This window comes from Varanus komodoensis, unplaced genomic scaffold, assembly GCF_004798865.1.
Source record: "Varanus komodoensis strain SLA01 unplaced genomic scaffold, ASM479886v1 scaffold43, whole genome shotgun sequence".
NCBI lineage: Eukaryota > Metazoa > Chordata > Lepidosauria > Squamata > Varanidae > Varanus > Varanus komodoensis.
In genome coordinates, this window is record NW_025335985.1 from 2,354,865 (window position 1) to 2,376,104 (window position 21,240).

A 21,240-nucleotide genomic window follows, 5' to 3' on the forward strand; every position below is an offset into this window, starting at 1 on the left:
TCACGTGACTATTCTCTCTGCTCAGTTAATAGTGTGTTTCTTAATTCCTAGGTGCCTATCCTTGATATTGCTTTGTACAGAATAACTGCTTTAGTAGCAAGAGGACTATCGTGGCTTCCAAGCCAGGAGGAAACTTGTTGCCCTCCAGATATTTTGGCTCACAACTCCCATGCTCCCTTACCATTGGCTATTCTAACCTGGGCTGATAGAAGTTGTGCCCCCCCACCCCACAATGCTTCACCCTACAAGTTGCCAACCCCTGAAGCAAAAAAGAAAACTGAGTGAAAAGAATGCTGTCTAGTTCCTGTTTTTGTTCTTAAGTACTGGTCAGATAGACAACTTGAACTTTCCAAGTCAGGTAGTCATTTTAAAACAGTTCTATAACACAGAAGACCTTATTCATCCAGTTGTACACTCATCTTTTTGATATGAATGGTTCCCAAATGTTGATCTCTGGATTGGTTGCATCAAGCCAGATGAGACAGAAGGCTAGATATTTCCAGTAAATCATTAAATAGTGAAATATTGAGAGTCATAATATTGCTCTAGTGCTAGTCTAGTATTTATTCAGACAGTGGCAATGTTTGAGTAAGCTGCTCAGTGTAACAGCTTACTCAAGGGACCAGGCCTTAGGAAGGAAGCAAAGGTGCTTGTATCTTACTCTCTCATCCACTCAAGAACCTATTGATGAACACCTGAATAAGTAAATGGGTTGGATATAATGTATTTGAAAAGAATGGGACTTACATTAGACTAACATTAGATATAACTCTGAATTAGATGGACAAGTTCATGTGGGAAGAGGTGGTCCCTCATCTTCAGATACCTTTCTTCCAAGCTATTTAAAAGTTTTAAAACGCAAACTAGCACTTAAAGCTCGGAGGAAAACTGGTAACCAGTGACACTTTTTCAGTGTATATATTCAATAATGTGCTTGCCACGGCCAGTCTGGTTGTCATATTTCAAACCAGATACAATTTTCACACTTTCTTCAAGGGCAGCCCTGTGCATAGGTCACTGTAGTAGTCTAAATATTATACAGGATGAATCACTGGGCTCATATTTCTGCTTACACTGAAGTATACTATCCTCTGCCTGGCATATGTGACTTGTTACACACTAAGTCAATGCATTCCCAATCATGTATCCTTTTAGGCTAGGGCAAGTTCATTAGGCCCCTGCCCAAGGCCACTAGACATAACTGATGGGTTGTGGTTGCTTTGAGCGTATTTGTATTCAGTGGTGTTCCACATCTGCATTTCATGGCCTCCAGCTTGTATTCACAGCTAGCACAGAGCTATTACCTGTCACTGGATCTAGGAACACCCACTTGGATGCAAATTGCACAAAGATAAAATACCTCATAAAATCAACAGGTAAATTGCAAATAATAAACCTTAGGTTATCAAGAACTGGAAGAATATCCCATTTAATTTAGGTCTGGATGACAACTTGGATCATCTGCTTTTGCTATAAAATTTTAAGTTAACCTTCTTGGAAGCAAAAAGTTGTTCACATACCTTTTCTGGCAAGTGCTGTGTGTTAATGCTGGAGGAAAGAAGATGCCTTGTAGTAAACAGTTTCTGTGTCTCTCTCCTGTTTGGCTTCACTCTCTTCTCAGGTTTTCCTGTCATCTGACACACTAACATAACTAGGGCTAGAAACTTTGTGGATATATTTGTAAGGATGGATTTACTTTTGAAATGGAGTGGGGAGAGGAGAAGGAGGAGAGACTGCAGGATCTAGTGATGAAGACTTGGGAGCATTTTCCTTCTATCTTTTCAGGTATAGTAAGAGGGAAGATTAATTTAGAGTAGTAACCCTTATTTGACTATAAACACCACTGAAGCATGAAGTGCTATCTTTGGCAGATATAACATTATAAATCATAAATGGACTACCAAAGCCATGGAATGCAAAAAGTCTGACATTTCTACTCAAAGTTCAAAGCATCAGCAAATAATCAGTGGAATTCTGGGCTTTGCTATAATATACTGGGAAGTGGGGATGGGAGCAGTTTTAGTTGAGCCCTAAATGAATGGAATCAAGCAAAATGTTCGGTGAAATAGACACATGGTGCTTTGTGTTGCTAAATACTTAAATTTACATCTAAGCACCTCAGGGTGTTGATGGACTAAGCACAATATTCAAAGTACTGAATTAAGAGGCTGGGCAAACAGGAATGAGGTAGTGTCTCAGATCATGGATAAATATTTGTTCTGCAAAGTACTTTGGCAGATAATTGAAGGGTGGCCTGTGGAGGGTGGAGATGCAGTTTACGAGGAGACAAGGCTTTACTTGTGGAGGCAGTGAGAATTAACCCAGTCCTGGAAAAGTCATTTGCAAGAAGATGTGTTCCAAACTATAGAATCCTGAATAGAACTGCAGAGCTACCCTGGATTAATCTGAGACCACATCCAGACTTCTGGAATGATGTCATTGTTGATGTTAGCTGCGAAGTTGTAGTCGTGTCCGACTCATCGCTACCCCATGGACAACACTCCTCCAGGCATTCCTGTCCCCACCATCCCCACTTAAGCTCACACTGACTGCTTCAGTGACTCCATCTAGCCATCTCATTCTCTGCCATCCCCTTCTTTTGCTCTCAGTTGTTCCCAGCATTAGACTCTTCTCCAGGGAGTCCTTCCTTCTCATTAGGTGGCCAAAGTATTTGAGTTTCATCTTCAGGATCTGGCCTTCTAAAGAGCAGTCAGGGTTGATCTCCTCTAGGACTGATGTCATGTTTGTGTTTAACCCTGGCATAAGGATGTACCCTGAAAACCAATGGATGCCAAAATGCCTGTCTTCATTACGTATCAGCGAGTATCAATTTCTGCATGGCGGTGCAGTCAAGCTTCTGCACAAGAGTCCAGAACCATCTTCATGGTCATGTGTTGATCAAGCTAGCAGCACCTAGCAGAGGGGACTCAAGTGCATCAGTCTTCTTCAACTGAGAGCCCTCAGACTTTAGCTCCCATCAGCCTTAGCTAGCATGGCCAGTGGTCAGGAATACTGGAAGTTGTAGTCTAAAACATCTAGAGGGAACCAAGGTGAGAAAGGCTGACATACGTAGATGGCAGGTGCCTGGATAATATAAGGGCAATGCTTTGGAACATACAGCGTTGCAGTAAGTATCCTTGCGCCCCCTGAAGATGTGTGTGATGACACTGCAATGCAAGTGAAAATCTGTGATTTTTAAAACTGGTTATCACATTTGACTGGAGTTTAGCAAGGCCACTGGGTCCTGATGAAGCTCCTTGGACTGGTTCCACCTGCACATCACCAGTATGTCTGATGCAGCAAAACAACTGGTTGGAGAGACTCACTTCCAGGGTGTGTTTTAATTGGTGTGTATTGATGTAAGTTTTCTTGAAATTTCTCAGTTGGAAAAACCTCTAAGATAAATTAGGTTTATTTGCATCAGAACATTTTCTGAAGCCCTGTTATTGGAGTAGACAACAGGGCCCTCCAGAAGATTTGGTCTACAACTCCCATCATCTTTCATCTCCAGTTTATCTCTACTAAAATATAGGCAGCATTTCATATTATCTGGACATGGGGTAGGCTTTTTTAGACAGAGGCTTTGTTCCTCTTAAGAGAGCTGCACATTCCTCTGCGTGAAGATCCAATGAAGGAGCCCTTCTTTGAATTTGTAATGCAAACTATATCAAATGTTCAAAGGAGAGAATCCATTCAGAAGGGAGGGAGGGGCAGTGGGTGTGAAAGGGAGTCCCCAACAGATCATGCACTGAAGAACAAATACTGAGTTTTCATGTGTGTCCCTGGTTAGATTTAAGGGCATCTGGTGTTTGACCTTCCTTAAACATGGAGATGATAATCTAAGGACAGGGCTAGTATTTTGTCTGTTTGGCAGGTCTCTCCCCAGCCTCCACCCATCCAACCCTTCCAGACAACAAAGCTTTCTAACTCAGGTCTGTATTATGTTAAATGTGGCCAGCCCGACTGTCTTTGTAATACAAAAGAACAGAAATCAATATGGTTGGAAACAAGTGAAGTTCAAATACTGTTAGGGAAATGTGACATAATCATATGAAGTTGATTCCAAACTGAATACCTCTGCTCCACCCAAAACCAGGATTTTTTTTCTGCCATCAGGGTGGTTCTTCCTGGTTATGGACCAATTACCAAGAACACCTAACATTTCTCAATTGTCTACTTGTTTTACCCAGTAACATAGAATTGGTCTGACGATATTTAATGCTCCCCCACATATCTTTGAATTGGCTATCTGTTGTCCCCTTCCAATTCTGATCCTGAATCTGAAGTAACAACCTTTGAAGTTCGTATTTTGCAAGAAGGTCTGGTGCCTACAGTCAGTTTTCACCCCAGGGCTAAGTCCAAATCACCGAAACGTCATAATACTTGAAGCAACCATTCAAAATAAACAGCGCTTGTGATGCACTGTCCTGTCCTTTGCCTCATGCTAGGACCAGGCCTTCAAAGTACTACTGGCTAATTGTAACCCCCTTTTTGCAATGGATTATAGTGACTGAAATCAAGCCCATAGCTAAGCATTGCAGGCTCTGAGTGACTGAAGGCAGTAGCCCATCATCAATTCATCCTCTACCACTCCCCCTTGGTATTTTCTGGTTTTATATCATGATATACCACACGTCAAGTTTCCAACCCCCGAGTATAGGAAATGGCATCAGAAGATGACTGCATTCTGAGAAGTCAGTTGCTGTGACATAAACTGTTTTTCCCATACTGCATCTTTTGATAGAGGTCCCATGGCTTCAAGTCAAAATAATTTGCAGGTGTTGGGTCTCATCAAAAAGAATATGCCATTTTGGAACGATAGAGAATCTATTAACTTGGATGCAAAAGGATCCCTACAGGATGTGAAGCTGGCTGCTGTCCAATCCCCTCATCTTATCTTAAAGGAGGCATCAGACAGGATATCTGCCCTCAGGCTGATGAACTGACCTTCGGAAATTGGAGTGGGGGAGGTTAATTATGTGATCATCTGAGCCTTCAAGGCTGCAGGTATTTAAGTCCTGAGTTTCAAAGGTGATGAACCTTGACATAGACCTGAGCCATGGAGGTGCTTTGTGTGTTCTGAGGTCTCTCCAGTGCTGCTTTTCTGGGGATTCTCACAATTGAAAGGAAAACTGAACAGCTCTGTTCAGCAACATTGCATGTTATGCTATACCCTTTTGCCTGTTTACAGCTAATAGGATAATGTACTGTCTCTTTTCACTTTCTTAATAAAATGTTTAATCTCCATCTGCTGGTGTGCTTATTGGTTTTGGACCCAAATAAAAGAATTATGTGCCTCCTGGCAAGATACCCTGCAGGTAGCAGACAACGAAGTAGAACAGGAGTTAGGGAAACTTGCATTACAACACTAGTTTTATATTCCTAGGTTTTAGAGGGAAGCAATAAGAAGGGCTGCAGTTTCTCTCACAGGCAAATACGTACCTACAATTACTTCCTATCATAATAAACTGTGGTCCTGTGCCAACAGACTTGAAGCAAAACAGGGCCACTGACAAGAGGAAGGTAACAGCATTCTTAAAACAAATCTATTAAAATTAATGGACAAGCCCTCCAGTAAATATCCCACTGAAGACGGAGTGTGCAGTGCTTACCAGGAGCCATGGAGTGTTAGTTGTCAACTGGAAAAGAGTCACAGAAGATCCATGACTGGCGGGCGGGTGGGGGTTGGGTTGGGTTGCGGGGAGTGAAATGACCTCCTTGAGCCCTAGCAGCTTATATCCTGGAGGAAGGCAGGGCTGGCTCGTGCCTTAGCAGCTTGGGAGGGAGGCGAGAACAGATGCAATGCTTTATCACTATTCTCACTTTTAACACCTAGTTCTGATTTTGGCAACAGAAATTGGATCGTATAAATCTATATCTTGATTCTGTCAAATCATATGAAAGGGCTGCAACTCATTCTGAGTGACTTTGCTCATGTGGGAAGCTCATGATAGTGCAGGAGAAATAACAGTTTCTGAGCAAATTACCTAGATCAACCCATGTTCTCTTCATTTTCTGTTCATTTCTGTTCACCGCTCTGAGACACTGTAAAGGCGGGATATAAAAATAAACAAACAAATAAGTTTCCACGTGGATCCTCAAATGCTTTCTCTTGAAATTCTCTTTATGAATCTTAATTATAATATTCTCTGCATCTGTAAACAGTCTGCAAATACAGATTCAAACTGCATCCTTGCAACAGCAATTGGCTAAAGCAACAATGATTGATCTGTTATTGCATAAATAAGTGGCGAATATCAACATTTTAACATCCAACCATTTTTGCATTAGCTGCACTGACACTGGACATGACAACTATGTAGCAGCGGCAACCTTTGCTAACACTGACAAGAAACTAGCATTGTATAAATTTTGTGCAAATATCATTGATTCAATTAACCCTTCAAAAAGCGCACAGTGAAGCAAGTGACAAACACCAATGACACTTTACGTGTTGACATCAAATATGTTTGACCTCAAAATACAGGTTCTGTGTTTTTGTTTGTTTTCATTTCATCATTATCTGGGACTAAAAGAGTACACACACACACACAAAATAACTTTGCATGCTGATACTTTTAATTCTTGATGGCTCAAAAGAGCAGGAACAGAAGCCTGCTCTGCTAGGGTTGATACCCTTTTTCTCTTGACAGAGAAGCTTAAAGTGCAGTTTTTCTCTGAATTGCACATCTATGTTAGCAATGCCTGTTCCCACGCGAATGAGGAAACTGCCTTATGAAGAAGTCAGTCATTGGTTAATTTGTCCCCAGTAGAGAGATTGGCATTGGATCTCCAAAGCTTTCTCCAGCCAGGAGCCTTTTCCCAGTCCTCCCTTGGAAATGCCAGACACTGAGCTTGGGACTTTCTGTCCCACCAGGGTGCTACAGTCCTTTCCTGTACTTCCCAGTTCAAGGCAAGCAGGCTTAATTTACACTTGCATGTATACAGCAGCTCAGCTTCTTATCCCAGGATGACATGCTGCTGAATCAGTGAATTGCTTCCATTTAAAAATAGCATTATGTTCAGTATTTTAATATTACGAAGTTCCTTTCCTTAGAACCCGTTGCAGCCACTGCATACCTGCAAATTCTCAGGTGTTATGAATTATTCTGTTTGGCAGTGGTGGTAGGAATAAAGGAAGGTTCTTGGAAAGAGGGCAGCTTAGTTACCAAAAGTTTTGATGAACATTTTTCCTCCCAAGTACTCTTAAACAAGAGTTACCACTGAGGAGGGCTGACTTTCCCTATGACAGATGGAGCATTCACATGGCATACTGTAAACAATGTGTCATCTATTTACATCTTTTTTTACATTCGACACAGATGGCTTGGCACTTTTTTTTACCAAAAAATAAAAATCACCCTCCTCAGTATCTAACTTTATTTTCCTCATTCTGTATTTATACTTTGAGACCATGAGATTTTTTACCTACAGCTTTCAGTGGTTGCAGTGCTTGTGGTCTTAGCACCAATTATTTATCTATCTTTTTTATAGCCAGTTTAATAAGTCAATTAATCATCCCAGTTGATTAATTTATAGAGAACAATTTTAATGTGCAAAGGACACTTCTGATCAGTGGGTCTACAAACTTAGGCAAACATTTGATGGAGGTGTTTACTGTAAAAAGGAAAGAAGACACTGTAGTTTCCCTTTAAGCACTGCAGTAACTTGTAATTTACAGTGCCAAATCCTCACTCCATTATAATTTTGGATTGCTTTATTCATGGACAGCTCTCTCTTTTGTCCCTGGGAATATTCTAATTCCTCCCAGAACATTTAAATATGTTTTCTCTGTCTGAACCAGGAGATGACCTAGTCAGACATAGAAACATAGAAACTGAGCAAATCAGAAGGGGCCTCCCAGGCCATCTAGTCTGACCCCCAGCTCCAGCCAGCTCCACCCATGACATGCCTATGATATGCATGTCTAGCCTATCCTTGAACACCCTTACCAATGGGGCTTCAACCACCTCCTGTGGAAGCCCATTCCATACCCTAGGTATGGAAGTACTTCCTGGCATCTGAACCTTGGTTCCTTGAGCTTTGCTCCATTGGAGCGTGTCCTGCCTTCCAATGCAGGGGAGAACAGGTATCTACCCACCTCTGGGTGACACCCCCTCATGTACTTATATGTCACCAACAGATCTGCTCTGAGCCCAGGCTGAAAAGACACAATTCGCTCAGTCTTCCCTCACCTGGCTTCCCCTGCAATCCAGCCACCATCCTTGCAGCCCTACCCTGCACTGATTCCAACCTGGTTATATCCTTCCTGTAATCTGGAGTCCAGAACTGAACACAATACTCCAGCTGTGGGCAAACCAGAGTTGTATAGAGTGGTAGTAATACCTCTCTCGATCTAGAAGCCACGCTTCTGGCTATGCATCCAAGGGTGGCGTTCACCCTCTTGACCACCGCATCACGCTGCTGACTCATGTTTAGCCTGCAGTCAACCAGCACCCCAAGATCCCTTTCACAAGTGCTGTTCTCCAGCCACTTGTCCCCTAACCTGTACTTACGACACCCATTCCTATGCCCCAAGTGCAAGACCTTACACTTATCCACATTGAACGCCATCCTGTTGTCCCCTGCCCACTTCCATAGTCTGTCCAGATCCTTCTGGATCTGGAGCAACTGCTCCTCAGTTGTGGCCTCTGCCCCCATTTTAGTATCATCTGCGAATTTAATCAGCAGACTGGTCACCCCTTCTTCCATTTCTTTGATGAAAAGATAGAACAGGATTGGCCCCAGGACAGAGCCCTGGGGGACCCCGCTTGTCACTGGCCACCATCCTGATGATTCTCCACTAATGGTTACCCTCTGCTTTTGGTCCGTCACCTATGCCCTAATCCATCGGACAGTGCATCGGTCTATCCCAAAACTCCTCAATTTCTCAACCAGGATATCATGTGGCACTTTGTCAAAGGCCTTGCTGAAATCTAGGTAAACCACATCCCCTGCATCCCCTCCATCTAGCCATTTCGAAACCTTGTCATAGAATTCCACAAGGTTTGTCTGGAAGGATCTGTTTTTGCGGAAGCCATGTTGCGTGGTCACCAACCTCCCCTACCTATCTAGCGTCACTAGATCTCTCGCTATGATTAGCCTTTCCACTGTCTTTCCTAGAACGGACGTAAGGCTAACCAGTCTGTAATTCCCCATGTCCCTTCTACTACCCTTTTTGAAAATTGGGACCACTGACACCATTTTCCAGTCCTCTGGAACCTCACCCGTTCTCCACGAGGCCTCAAAAATGGAGGCCAATGGGCACAAGAGAACCCCCCGCCAACTCCTGAAGTACTCTTGGTGTAACCCATCAGGGCCTGGTGCCTTTGTAATGCTAGTGCCCTGAGCAGCTCCTTGACTTCTAGCGGGGGCAACTCTAATCTGTGGCCCTAAATCCCCGGCCTCATGTGGCACCCATGTAGATCTCCCCCATCCTGCTTTGGAGAGAACACAGAGGCAAAATAGTCATTTAGCGTCTATGCCTGTTCCCGAACCCACTTCCTCCTTATTAAGCAGTCCCACTACCTGTCTCCCCTTCTTCTTGCTCTTTGCATGTTGACAGAAGCCCTTTTTGTTGCTCCTGATATTCTTTACAAGTCCCAACTCATAATCAGCCTTAGCCTTGCAAAGAATCTTCCTGCAACAAGCCTCCTCCTCCCGGTATACCCTTTTGTCTATTTGCCCCGGTGCCCATTTCCTACAGAGGTTCCTCTTACATCTAATCCCTCTAACCACCTCCTTTCGCATCCATGGCGGCACTCTCCTTCTCCTCCCCACTTACTAACTAGAGGCATTGTCACGGCTTGCACCTCCAAGACCTCCCTTTTGAGTACCATCCACCCCTCTTGAACTCCCTTGCATTCCAGTAACCTATCCCAGGAGACTTCCCCAGTCTGGGCTTCAGTTGGCTAAAGTTGGCCCTCATGAAGTCCCATCTTCTAGTACTTGACCTGCTGCTCGTCCCCATTCCCCTGATCTCAAAGCAAAGGATGGAGTGATCACTTGCACCCAGAACTCCCCTAATCTGCACCCCATCTACAAGCACTTTGAAGTACACATGACCAATATCGTGGCCCCATGTTGGAAGAGGGGTGGCCCCACAGGCCCACCTCGGTCTCAGTATAGACAGGAGTGCTGACCAAGGACACACTGAAGAGGGAACGCAAGGTGGGTCCGGTTGAATGCATCGATGGTCACTTAAAGAATCAGTTATAGATGAGCAACCTGTCTTTCTTTGTGGTCCCTGTGCATCGCACATATGGATAACTGGCACGCTCACCTCATGGAGGCAGCTGGTATCACTGCCAAAGGACCGATGACAGGCCTACCTGCCAAAGGCGGCATCTGCTCTGGCTTGGATATTGAGGTGGTAGCCTTTTACAAAGGTCAATGGGTTTGGCCAAGGTCAGGTTGTGGTGGCCGTGGTACTTATGGCAACCTGGGTGCACTGCCGACATGCCTAAGCTTGAGTCCGCCATCTTAATTGCTCTTGCCTTCTTGGCCACCTTTTTTGCCTCAGTGCTCTTCATGAAGTGGCCTGTGGTTGGTGGGTCCTGCAGCCACAGGAAAGGCAGATGAGGTGAGCAGCCATGCCAAAGCCACCAAGGCAGTATTGTGGTTGGTAGGTGTGGAAGTATCGATTCCGTGGAGGGCACTACTCCAAAGTTCAGCCGAGAGATGGTCAGCCCAATGTTTCCTCGACTGCTGAGTGAACGCAGGTTTCCACCACAAGACTCTCTCCCAAGCAAAGGAGACAAAGCGAGTGGCCGTCTGTTGGGGTCAGCCTGCTCCCCACTGCACACAATCTCCGAAGAGAGCTTTGAGCACCATCACATACCTTTTAAGGAATTTTTTAAACATTTATGCTGTGTTCCTTCCTGAATGCTGTGGCCCTTTTTATATTGCTTTTATAGATGTTTTAATCCATTAAGTTTGAATTTGTTTTGATGCGTTTTACTTTGTTTACCTGCTTTATGTATTGTAAGCTGCCTAGGAAGGCCTCAGCAATTATAGGAACTGGGATGTTTTACTAGTCTGAACTTTTTTCCTTTTTTGTGCTTCTTCTCCCCAACTTCTTCCACTCAGTTCAAACTGCCTTGTCATTTAGTGATCAGTTTTCCCCCCTCAGTTTCTCAACTTTCTATGCTACTGAGTTCTTATGGGTCTGCTAGGGAGAGCACTCCCCTTGTTTTTAACTTCTCTAAATCATTTTTAGCATATTCAAGCCTCGCACTTACCTCCAAATGTGCTGATATTCCTCCCTTGCGCCTGTGTCATGCACTTTTAGCCACACAAGCATTGCAAGACTGAAGATTAAAATCTGTATTAGAAGGAATTGTAACGAATGCTGTTGGGATTACCCAATAAGCCCTGGCTTATTTTCCATGGGTTTGTCTAAGCCTAAAAGGGGAGAGCAATCTGTGGCCCTTTCCACCCCGATCTAAGCGACCCATGCCAATTGTGTACCCACATCTTGTGGTAGCAATTCCACATTAATTACACACCACGTGAAACAGTATAGGGCTCCTTCATCTATCCTGATCCTACTGCTAATCTATATTCACTCTCCATTTTGAAGATGAAGCTTCTTTACATAAGAAAATAACCTGCAAACATTTGGCCGACTTTGAGTTCTAGTATTATGTGTGAGGGAGAAAACTTTCTGTATTTGCTCCACATTGCTCCTAATTTTATAAACCTCTTCCACATGCCCAGTTAGTCATCTTTTTTCTTTCTCTTCAGAACTGAAGAGCTCAAAATACTTCAGTAAAAGAGGCTAGAATTCCTTACATGGAGATGATGAATCAGCTACAAATCAGTTGACAATCCCAGTGGTGATCCGCGTGCCTTGATGGCTTTTGCTTGAGTTAGGCCTATTGCGGATGCCCTGCCCTTGGAAGGCCTGTCCTGCCAGTGGCTGATCAAAGTCCTGAAGGGCAAGCTTTGTGCTCCATGCCTTCACAACGGAGGCAATTGTAGTCGGCTTCTTTGTGTGGAGACATGTAACAGGCGCATGAGTCAGAAAAGTTGCACCTGCTGAAATGTCCTCTTTTGTGCAAGGATAAAGCAGTCTTGTCTTCAGCTGAGTCAATTAGAGCTGGCAATGGTTCCATCACTGACTAGTGAATACACTGTACTTGGGACTACTCTTGAGGAGTGCATGGGAGCTTCAGTTAGCGTAAAAGGCAGAAAATGGGTTCACGGGTATACAGGATCACTGTCCCATCACCCAGATACTGGGAGATCTGCAGCAGCTGCCAGTTGTTTTTCAGGACGAATTCCAGGTATTGCTTTTAAGCTTTAAGGCTCTAGGACAGGAATCCCATGGCCCTTAGGCAGCATCTGACAGGCCACAGAATACACTGGATTCCCAGCTCTGAGCTGACAGAGTTCTGATGCTGAAGCTGGGAACTGGAGCTCCACCCTGTCCCTCACAGCCAGCATGGGCAAAACCGCACGGGCTGCTCTCCAAAGTCAAGAAAGCAACCTCAGGGGAGGGGAGGAGCTGCCCTGTTGCTTCTCCAGCCCCCTTTCTTCCACCTTTGAAGTGCTCCACCAAGATAGGCAAAAGTGTCAGTCTGGTGGAAAATGGAAGGGAGAAGATCAGCTCCACCAGTCCTCCCACCTGCACTGGATGCCTGCAAACCTCTGAGTTCAGGGGCTTATGACCATCACAAGGGACTGCACCCTAAACAACTTAAGGTCCTGCTCTCTGAGGGACTGCCTATCCCCATCTGAATCTGCTCTGTTATTACACTCAGCAAGGAAGACCCTACTGAAGTCACCTACATTTGCAGAGGACTAGTTGTCAGAAGCGCAGGGAAGGGCTTTCTCCTGGGATGCTCCCTAACTCTGCAACATACTTCCCTAGGAATTGTGACGGCTCCCTTTGCTCTCTGCATTCAGAAAGGGTTTTTTAAATTGTCACAGTTTTAAAGGTTGCCTTTAATGTTCTCCTAGGCTTTTATGTAAAGATGTCTCATGCTTCAACTTTCTTTATAGGCTGCCTTGGGCAGAAATAGGATCAATCGATAAAATGCACTTGCTCTCCCTAAGCTCTCCTTCACAGTACACAGCAGCATTGTATAAATAGCATGTGCGTCCCAAGGAAAAGTCATGCAGAGATGCTGTGGGCAGCCCCCTCGGTGAGCGGGTACCTTGGGCTCATTCATGGGCTTGGATTCAGTGCTGGCTGTCTGCTAGTGGAACACGTTTCCCTGCCCCCATGTGACCTAAAGGAAGAGAGCTGGGACTACAGTACCAACAGAAGCTAAAAGGTGTAAGTTCCTACATCACTGTTTAGACTGGCCATAATGTTGTGTCCCATTTGTGCCTCATGGTCCTTTCATCGTGATAATGCTGCCACAGGACCCTTCTGCCTTTAGCTTAAGTAGTGTGTGTATGTTAATCTACGCATCCTTGAACATTCATTAGGCAACAATGCTGACCTGCATCTGCTGAAAATCTGGTCGAAAGCCAGTTGCTTTTTGAAATTCATTTCTCAGCAAGAGAAGCATCTCTTTTTAACGATGGGATGGTGGGTGGACTCCAGTCTAGTTTACATTTTCCAGCCTCACTTGCCTCCTCTCCAAAGCCCACTCATCCAGTGACTAATCCCTAAGTTGATTCACCTTTCCCATCTTGATTGCTTCATTTTCACCCGTTTGCCAGCATTTCTCGGAGTTTAACCATAGGAAGCCTGTATGGAATGAGTAACTAATTACCTGTAGCTAATTGCGAGATGTAGCCACTCTGTGGTAAACATGTCAACTTGATGCCTGTAATGTGCTGTGTAGGGGCTACCCAAATGGGTACAGAATGCAGCATCCTGGCTGTCCACTGGAGGGAGGTGGCGATTGCATAAACTATGTGCTCTTTCTTCTCTTAATGGGCTACCATCTTTGATAAAGTTCAGCGTGTTGGCCATGACAGGAAAAACCAACTGGCCTAGATTTGGGGTATCCCAGAGAGTCACTTTCCACCTCTTGCTTGGAATTAATCAGGAGCGCTCCAAATACAAGAAGCCCCAATGACGAAGATCTTAGCACTCAGAAGGTAAGTGCTATTTATTTACTGATTTAGTCAATTACCTCAGGTAAACATGCATAGGCTCCTTTAAATTCAGAAATCCTTCAATGAAGCCAAAACAAGGGCGCAGCACAATAAGCTAAAAGATAAACCCTTTATAAATTTATAACTGGGAGCTAAATCCTAGGTGGGGAGGGGGGAGTCTGGAAGGAACTCAGAGGTCTTGCAGCCCTGCTCTAACAGATTCTTGAATGATGTGACCCACAACCACAAGCAAGGTTGATTTTTACTTTCAAGCTGTAAGGAAGTAATCCCATGAACCGGAGACAGAATCTGAGGGACCATAGAAAAAGCTAAATCTAAGCTTAGAAAGGGGCAATGAAAGTCAAACAATGCCAGTCTGTGGAAGAGTCTGCATATATATGTATATAGCAAAGACTAGCTTTGTTTTAGGCTCATGTTTTGAGTTTTATGGAGCATAAATTAAAGTTCAGAAATAGAGGCATCTTAAGTGCAGCACTCACTCTCAGCCTAAACTATCTTACAGGATTGTCGTTATGAGAATAAAATGGTGCTATGTAAGCTACCTTGGGTTCCTCACAAGAGGGGAAAAAAGTGGGATATAAATGCAATGTAAGAATAATCATCATCTCAAGTTTGAGAGTTCAGCTTTTTAAATGAGGCTTTCTGATCAGCTTAGCTGCAACAGCATCTGGGGTCAGCTAAGCGGAGCTATAGAAAGGGGCAGTCTTGCAAGTTCTCTGAGTGTGAGGAGCCTCAGCAAGAAAGCATCAGCACACAGGTAAGTTAGGAACCTGTGCAACATAGCAACATGGGAGATCAAGGCAGTTGATTTATCCTCTTTGTTTTACTAGTAACTGCAAACAAATATAAATAAGTAATTAAAAATAAACTCCTTCCTTATCCTAGTAAATTTCCAGGTAAACAAACCCAATGGTAGTAAAAATAACAATACCCTGTTATGAAGGGAGAAAACAAACGGGGCTGTAGGGGTTTTTCACTGTATTGTCCTGCATGCCATGTGTTTGACTCTCTGCCAGCCAGCCAGAAATCATTGGCAGCATAAGTAATCCTAGTTGTCACCTCAGCCAGAAACGTTGCTGTATGCCAGGTGTGCTGGCTCCTGGCTCTTAGGAACAAGTTCATTTCCCTGAAGATGAGACTGCTGACCCGAAGAAGTTGAGAGATGCAAAGAAGTTGCTACATGAAACCTTTTGGGGAACAGTTCTCCTCTGCTGCTGGAAAGAATGGAGTCTTGAGGAAGGAAGGCATCATTCTGAGGGAGAGAGAAATTATTCCTTAGAAACTATTCATTCCTTGGAAGAAGAAACGATTCATTCCTCTTACACGGAGCAAGTGCCTCTGGGGAGCTGTGGAGCTGAGGCAGTGGGAGACTTGATCATTAGATGCACAGGCTGCTAGGCTTGTTATGGGCATGATAAACTGCTTGCCTTAGTCGAAGGTTGCAGATACCATGTGCTGTCTAAATAGCTTTGTAGAGGATGTTGGGTGGAGTGGGTGCTTTCGATGTGTGCTGGTACCAAGGGCATGGGGCACTGTACTTGTGAACTCCTGGAATCCAAATTTAAGTTGCCAGGTCGAAGGTTGAAATCCAGGACCACCGAACTGATTTTCTGTGAAATCTTACCCGGTCCTCATTCATGAAGTACTGCACATGTGATACAGGAGAGTCTCAGTGCTTGGATGAGATGGCGGTGTAAAGGAAAAAAGTTTAGATTTGTTAGGCATTGGTTGGGCTGGTCCTGTACAAGAAGGAAAGGGTTCATGTCAACCAAAAATGGAAACAGATAAAACACTTTTAAACTGAGCCTTGAAGGAAAATGTATTCAATTGCCCAAATGTAGAAAAGGAGAAATAGACTATTATTACATTGTATTAATATCTGATCTTTTTTTCCTTTTGTGAGGAACCCAAGGTGACCATTTTAAAATAAAATAAAATAAAATAATCCATTTTATCCTCACAACAGCAACCCTGTCAAGTAGGTAAGGCTAAGAGTGAGTGACTTGCCCAAAGTCACCCAGTGAGCTTCATGGCTGAGTGGGGGACTGGAACTGGGATCTTCCAGGTCCCCAGTACAGCATTCTCACCACCACACCACACCAGGTCTCTACTGCTTGCCTCTGAGCTAAAATGGAAGATTTAGAGTGCCTGGTTCTAGAGGAAAGCTTAGATGGAGTGGGAATTACAAAAAAACCAGTGGAATGAAGAGAACCTGTAGAATATAGTCATCTCTGAATTCAGTAGGAAGGACAAGGGAGGACATACTGGAGGAGGTGTTGCTCTTATGTCACAGGAAGACACAGTGTGGAGCAGATCAGAATACCTAAAAGAGGCAGACCCTGCTGCCTAAGCATGCTTGATGCCAATACTAAGCAGAGGTACAGAACCCCCAGCTCATGGACCTAATCTGTCCTGCCACACTCGCTAATCCAGGCCATACAGTGCACCCCCAGAAGACTCTCCTGGAAGAAATCCTGGCTGTTACCTCTGACATTCAATCAGAATTAGGCACCAGCTGGAAAAGCCCCCTTGATATAATTCAACCCACAGAGGGCCTGAGGAAGAGCAGTATGGGTCCCCCATATGCAATAGTTCTGCAACCTTGTCCTTAACCACAGAATGCAGGTCCCTCTCTTATTCAGACAAGCCATACTACCTGACAAGAAAGATGGATGTCGACGATGATGATGGGAATACTTGCCTACCTCTTTTCCACATATATTACTGTCACTGTCCTCTACCATCTTTTATTTTCTGTTTGTAATGAGGGTGGCAGGGGGGTGTTTCGTTTCTTCTACCCAGGACTCTCCACACACCAAGTTGCCAAAGAGATGACTGGCACAGAAAGGAGACTTAAACTTACGAAGAGGGTTTGGCCTAAGTTTCAAGTTTATGGGAAATGCTAGGGCTAGGGACAGAATGTCAGACTCAAACAGGAAAGGCTTTGATTTAAAAACTCTGCACAGCCACGAAGCTCATGGCTTGGCCAAGCCACCGTCCCTCAGCCTAACCTCTCTGAGATGGTGACTGTGAGGACCCGATGGAATAACCCCATGTATGCTTCCCTGACCTCCATAGAGGGGGTCTGGGTGGGACTGGGGCAGGGACACTAAGGTACAGTGACGCAGCTGGGCCATTTTAAGCCGTGCATCTCATGGTTTTAAAGGCCAGCCTATCTCCAAGGGCTTGGGTGCCCTGGCTGAGGTGGATTTTGGCATCCTGCTAGACATGTTGCCCCCCCACCCCCACCTCCTGCCACCAACACCAATATCCTCTTTGCCCTTCTCGTCACCTGCCTCCCCTCTAGGCTACACTTTGAGGAGGTCCTTCCTTAGAGAAAGACATTCTGGGTGAGGTACCCCTGGAGATTGGCTGTGCCACAGCAGCACAGGCAATCTCCATAGTCACCTCAGTCAGAATGCTGCAAAGGACCCTTCAAGCTTGGGATGTGAGCCTGGTGGGCTCTCTAGTGAGTCCACCTGGCAGCCTAATCTTCCTGGGAGAAACCTCATCTCTGCATATCTCCTTTGGTGCAGAATCAGTTGACATGGGATGCAAGCTAAAGCAGCACCATTCCCCTTTTCTAGCCTCCCCAGCTTCTGGCACCAAAGATCACTTTTCCAAAGAAATGGTTGCATGTAAGGGCCAACCCTTAGAATGGAATGAAACACATTAGTACTACTCCACTCCTCACTTGATACTTTCAAGAAGAGGAGGAAGCATACTTGATTTTTTTTTCTTTCTGAGCACATGCAGGTTCATGTTGTAATCATAGATCTCTCGTGGTTACAGGAATAAAATAGTGTTTGCTTGTGTGGCCCTGATTCTAAAGATATTTGCCTGGAAGTAAGAACTTTGCTGCTGTTGTTATAAAATGTATAATAAAACTATGATTGGTAACTATGATAAATCCAAGAGCAAGTCACTAAATGTTGTTAGGGATTGTGCTCTCCATACCACTGAAGCTTGAAATAGAAACAGTGGTGTGCCACAAGGAAGATCCCCAATTTTCAGCCAACCCCCAAAACTGAACCTTTTAATACCAGCTTGATCTGCAGAGTTCACCTCCATCAGATGTGGTATCTGCAACTTAAGTTTAGTATTAACATAGAAGAGCAAACTGGGGAGAGTGAGTGAGTGTGTTTTCCCCTGGTCAGCTGGCAACCTGTAGGCACAACCCTTTTGTTGCAGCCTATTTTTTTTCAGGGAAGAGTGGGTGAAATCAGATTTGCTATCTGAAACACAGCATATGTTTTGAGCAGAGCACAACAGATTTCTGTGCCACAGATTTGAGCCAAGCTATTAGTAACACCTGATAAACCCACTACTACTCATTAGTCACCTGCCAGCAATGTGCTATCGTATTAGCATTTGGGTGTGCTTTGCTCTTCTTTCTCCTGCTCTGCCACCAATTAAGCATCTGTTCACCATGCAAAAGCAGATCATATCCTTATGAAACAAGGCACAAACATTTCATTTTTAGATAAAATGCGATCTGGTGTAAATAATAATTAAGAGTCACTTTTAAAAAATAGAGCCAGATTTGCCCCCTCCTCCTCAAATCCCTCTGGGGGGGGAAAATAAAATCGCTTCTGTTGAGTTGGGTTCTCTTGAGTTCCTTTCTGCGATGTGGGTTCTAGTCAGCCTTACTAACGTATTTTTTTCCCCCTGAAGGGAGCGGGCATATGGACACTAGACTAGTTCAACTAACAAAATATTGGGAATTATACATTCTTGAAGAACTTCCTGTTTCAATCTACCTAAATGGACCTCAGCTATCAAAGTAGTACAGAACAATACACCTAGGATTGCTGCATTTTGTACTTGCAGCAACTTTCTTAGGTAGGTTGGATTGAGACATAGTGACTGGGTAGAACCACTCACATTGCAGTCCTAGGAATATTGGCTTGGAAAGGAACTCTACTGAACTCAGTTGGAGTAAGGGTATCTAAGTAAGGGTAGATACAATTACAACCTGCTTGAAAGGGCAGGGGTGGGCAACATGTGGTCTTCAATGTTTTGGCTTAAAATGTTCAAGGGTCCTCTAGTTGCTGACTGCTTGAGTAGGGATTACAACCCAGGTCATCAATATTATAAATATAATTGAAAAAAGTGCCATTTAAAAGAGCTCCACTCCTGTTTGTCCTTCCTTTCTTGCTACTTTTCATGCCACCAGATAGAATTCATAATTTCCCCAGGCTGCCTCCATCAAACATCCAGATTTTTTTTTCAAATTTAGCAAAAAGGTTTTGGCTGCATTTATAGAATCATTGTTTCAAGGTCACAGGAAGTAATAGCTCCATTTTATCCCACATTAGTCAGATCTCATCCTGGGCATTGTGTGAAGCTCTGGATGTTGTACTTCAAGGAAGAGAGAGATAAATGTAGATGGGTTCAGAAGGGGGCAACAAAGGTGGTCAGGATGAATGTAGTCAGGAAAACTTGAGTCTTATGAGGAATGGGCTTTCTCAGTGGTGGCGCCTAAGTTATGGAATGCGCTCCCCAGAGAGGTCCACCTGGCACCGTCGTTATTTGTTTTTCGGCGCCAGGCAAAGACCTTTTTATTTAAGCAACATTTTAAATGTTAATACCACTGAATTTTATCTGGCCAGGGCGGCTTATTTTATAATGTGTGTTTTAAATTATTATGATTATTTTATATGTATATTTTAACTTATTGGTTTTATTTATTGTTGTACGCCGCCCCGAGGCTTCGGCGAATGGGGTGGCATAAAAATGTTTTAATAAATAAAATAAATAAATAAAATGGTTGAAGGAACTGAGAGTCAGTGTGGTGCAGTGGTTAAGAGCATGGGACTGCGACTCAGTCGACCTGGGCTCTAGTCCCCGCTCAGCCATGGAGCCAACTGGGTGACTTTGGGCCAGTCACAGACTCTCAGCCCAACCACCTCACAGCGTTGTTGTTGTGGGGATAAGATTGAGAGCAGCAGGAGAATGATGTAAACCGCTTTGAATTTGTAAGAAGACAGGGTATAAATCAAGCAAGCAAGCAAACTGAAAAACTTACACAAGAAAAGACAAGGTGGTACATGATAGCACTCTTCAAACATCGAAGGGCTGTCATACAGAAGAGAGCAAAGATTTCCATTGAGCATTGTTCACAGGAAGGACAGTTTAACAATGGAACTAATTACTTTTAAGTATTAATTACTTACTGATGGTCCTCTTGCTGAAGGTTTGTAAGCAGAGACCAGCCAGCCTTTTGTTAGGAATACTCTACCCCAAATTTCTTGTGTAGCACACATTGTTGGACAAAATAGCCTACAAACCCCCTTTCAGTTACAATGCTCAAGTTTCCGGTGAACTCCTTCAAATAGGGATCCAATCCAGTAAGTAAGCCATACAATCTATATAGTTACCTCTAATCCATGTACTGTATATAGCTTTTCTATATAAAATGTTCAATGGTTCTGTGACAAAATGATTGTGAGCATGGCTGTCATGCAGACATAGCTCCAGTATGAAACTTAGTGCAATTTTTAGCCCAAGAACTTACTGGTTAACAATCCAATCCTGTACAATTCTTTTCAGAAGTGTAACCTGCAAGGTTCAGTGATGCTTACTCTTAGATGAAATTGTGACTCTTCTATCCTTATATATTGTAAAACTGTGAGTTTCATGGCTGTAAATGTGCCTCAGTGAATGCAAGTCAGTGTTACATACAAAGAGAAATGAATCAACAGAGAGTATTTAAATTCAGACATGTTTATTATTATAAGACACATCTTATAATTTGTAAAAAGATCTATACTAGCATGCAGTCTACAGTCCCACAGACCTCTGGTATACTTCAGTACTATACATGTGTACTCAGAAGCAACTCTCATCATTTACAATGAAAAATACTCAGAGGTAAGTTTTTAGAGGATTGCAGCCTATGTTTTTTCCTTACATGAAAGTAAACTATTAGAACATTTCATATGTAGCGCTTGTAATAAAGAGAGCAGCTGATGACAAGACAGTTTATGATATTTGTGTGAGCACTGGATAGTATGATATAATCTTTAATACTTATGTCACTAAGTAACAATTACTAGAAAAATGGGAAAAAAGACATTTTCTTTAGAGTATTTTCCCTAGTGAATGTCTTTATGCAATCTTTCCACAAAGGTTAGTTGCCATCACTAAACTCATTAGTTTCAT

The 21,240-nt window shown here is 43.7% G+C and overlaps 1 protein-coding gene across 2 annotated transcripts in view; it reads right to left on the reverse strand.

The window, feature by feature from the left end:
• Positions 1 to 21,240, reverse strand: part of RNF170 (ring finger protein 170) — a 45,716-nt gene that overhangs the window by 3,101 nt on the left and 21,375 nt on the right. For both annotated transcript variants that reach the window (XM_044443920.1, XM_044443919.1), the window contains one exon: positions 5,988 to 6,045. In XM_044443920.1, the coding sequence (XP_044299855.1) occupies positions 5,988 to 6,045 (58 nt within the window). The remainder of the gene's footprint in view (positions 1 to 5,987; positions 6,046 to 21,240) is intronic.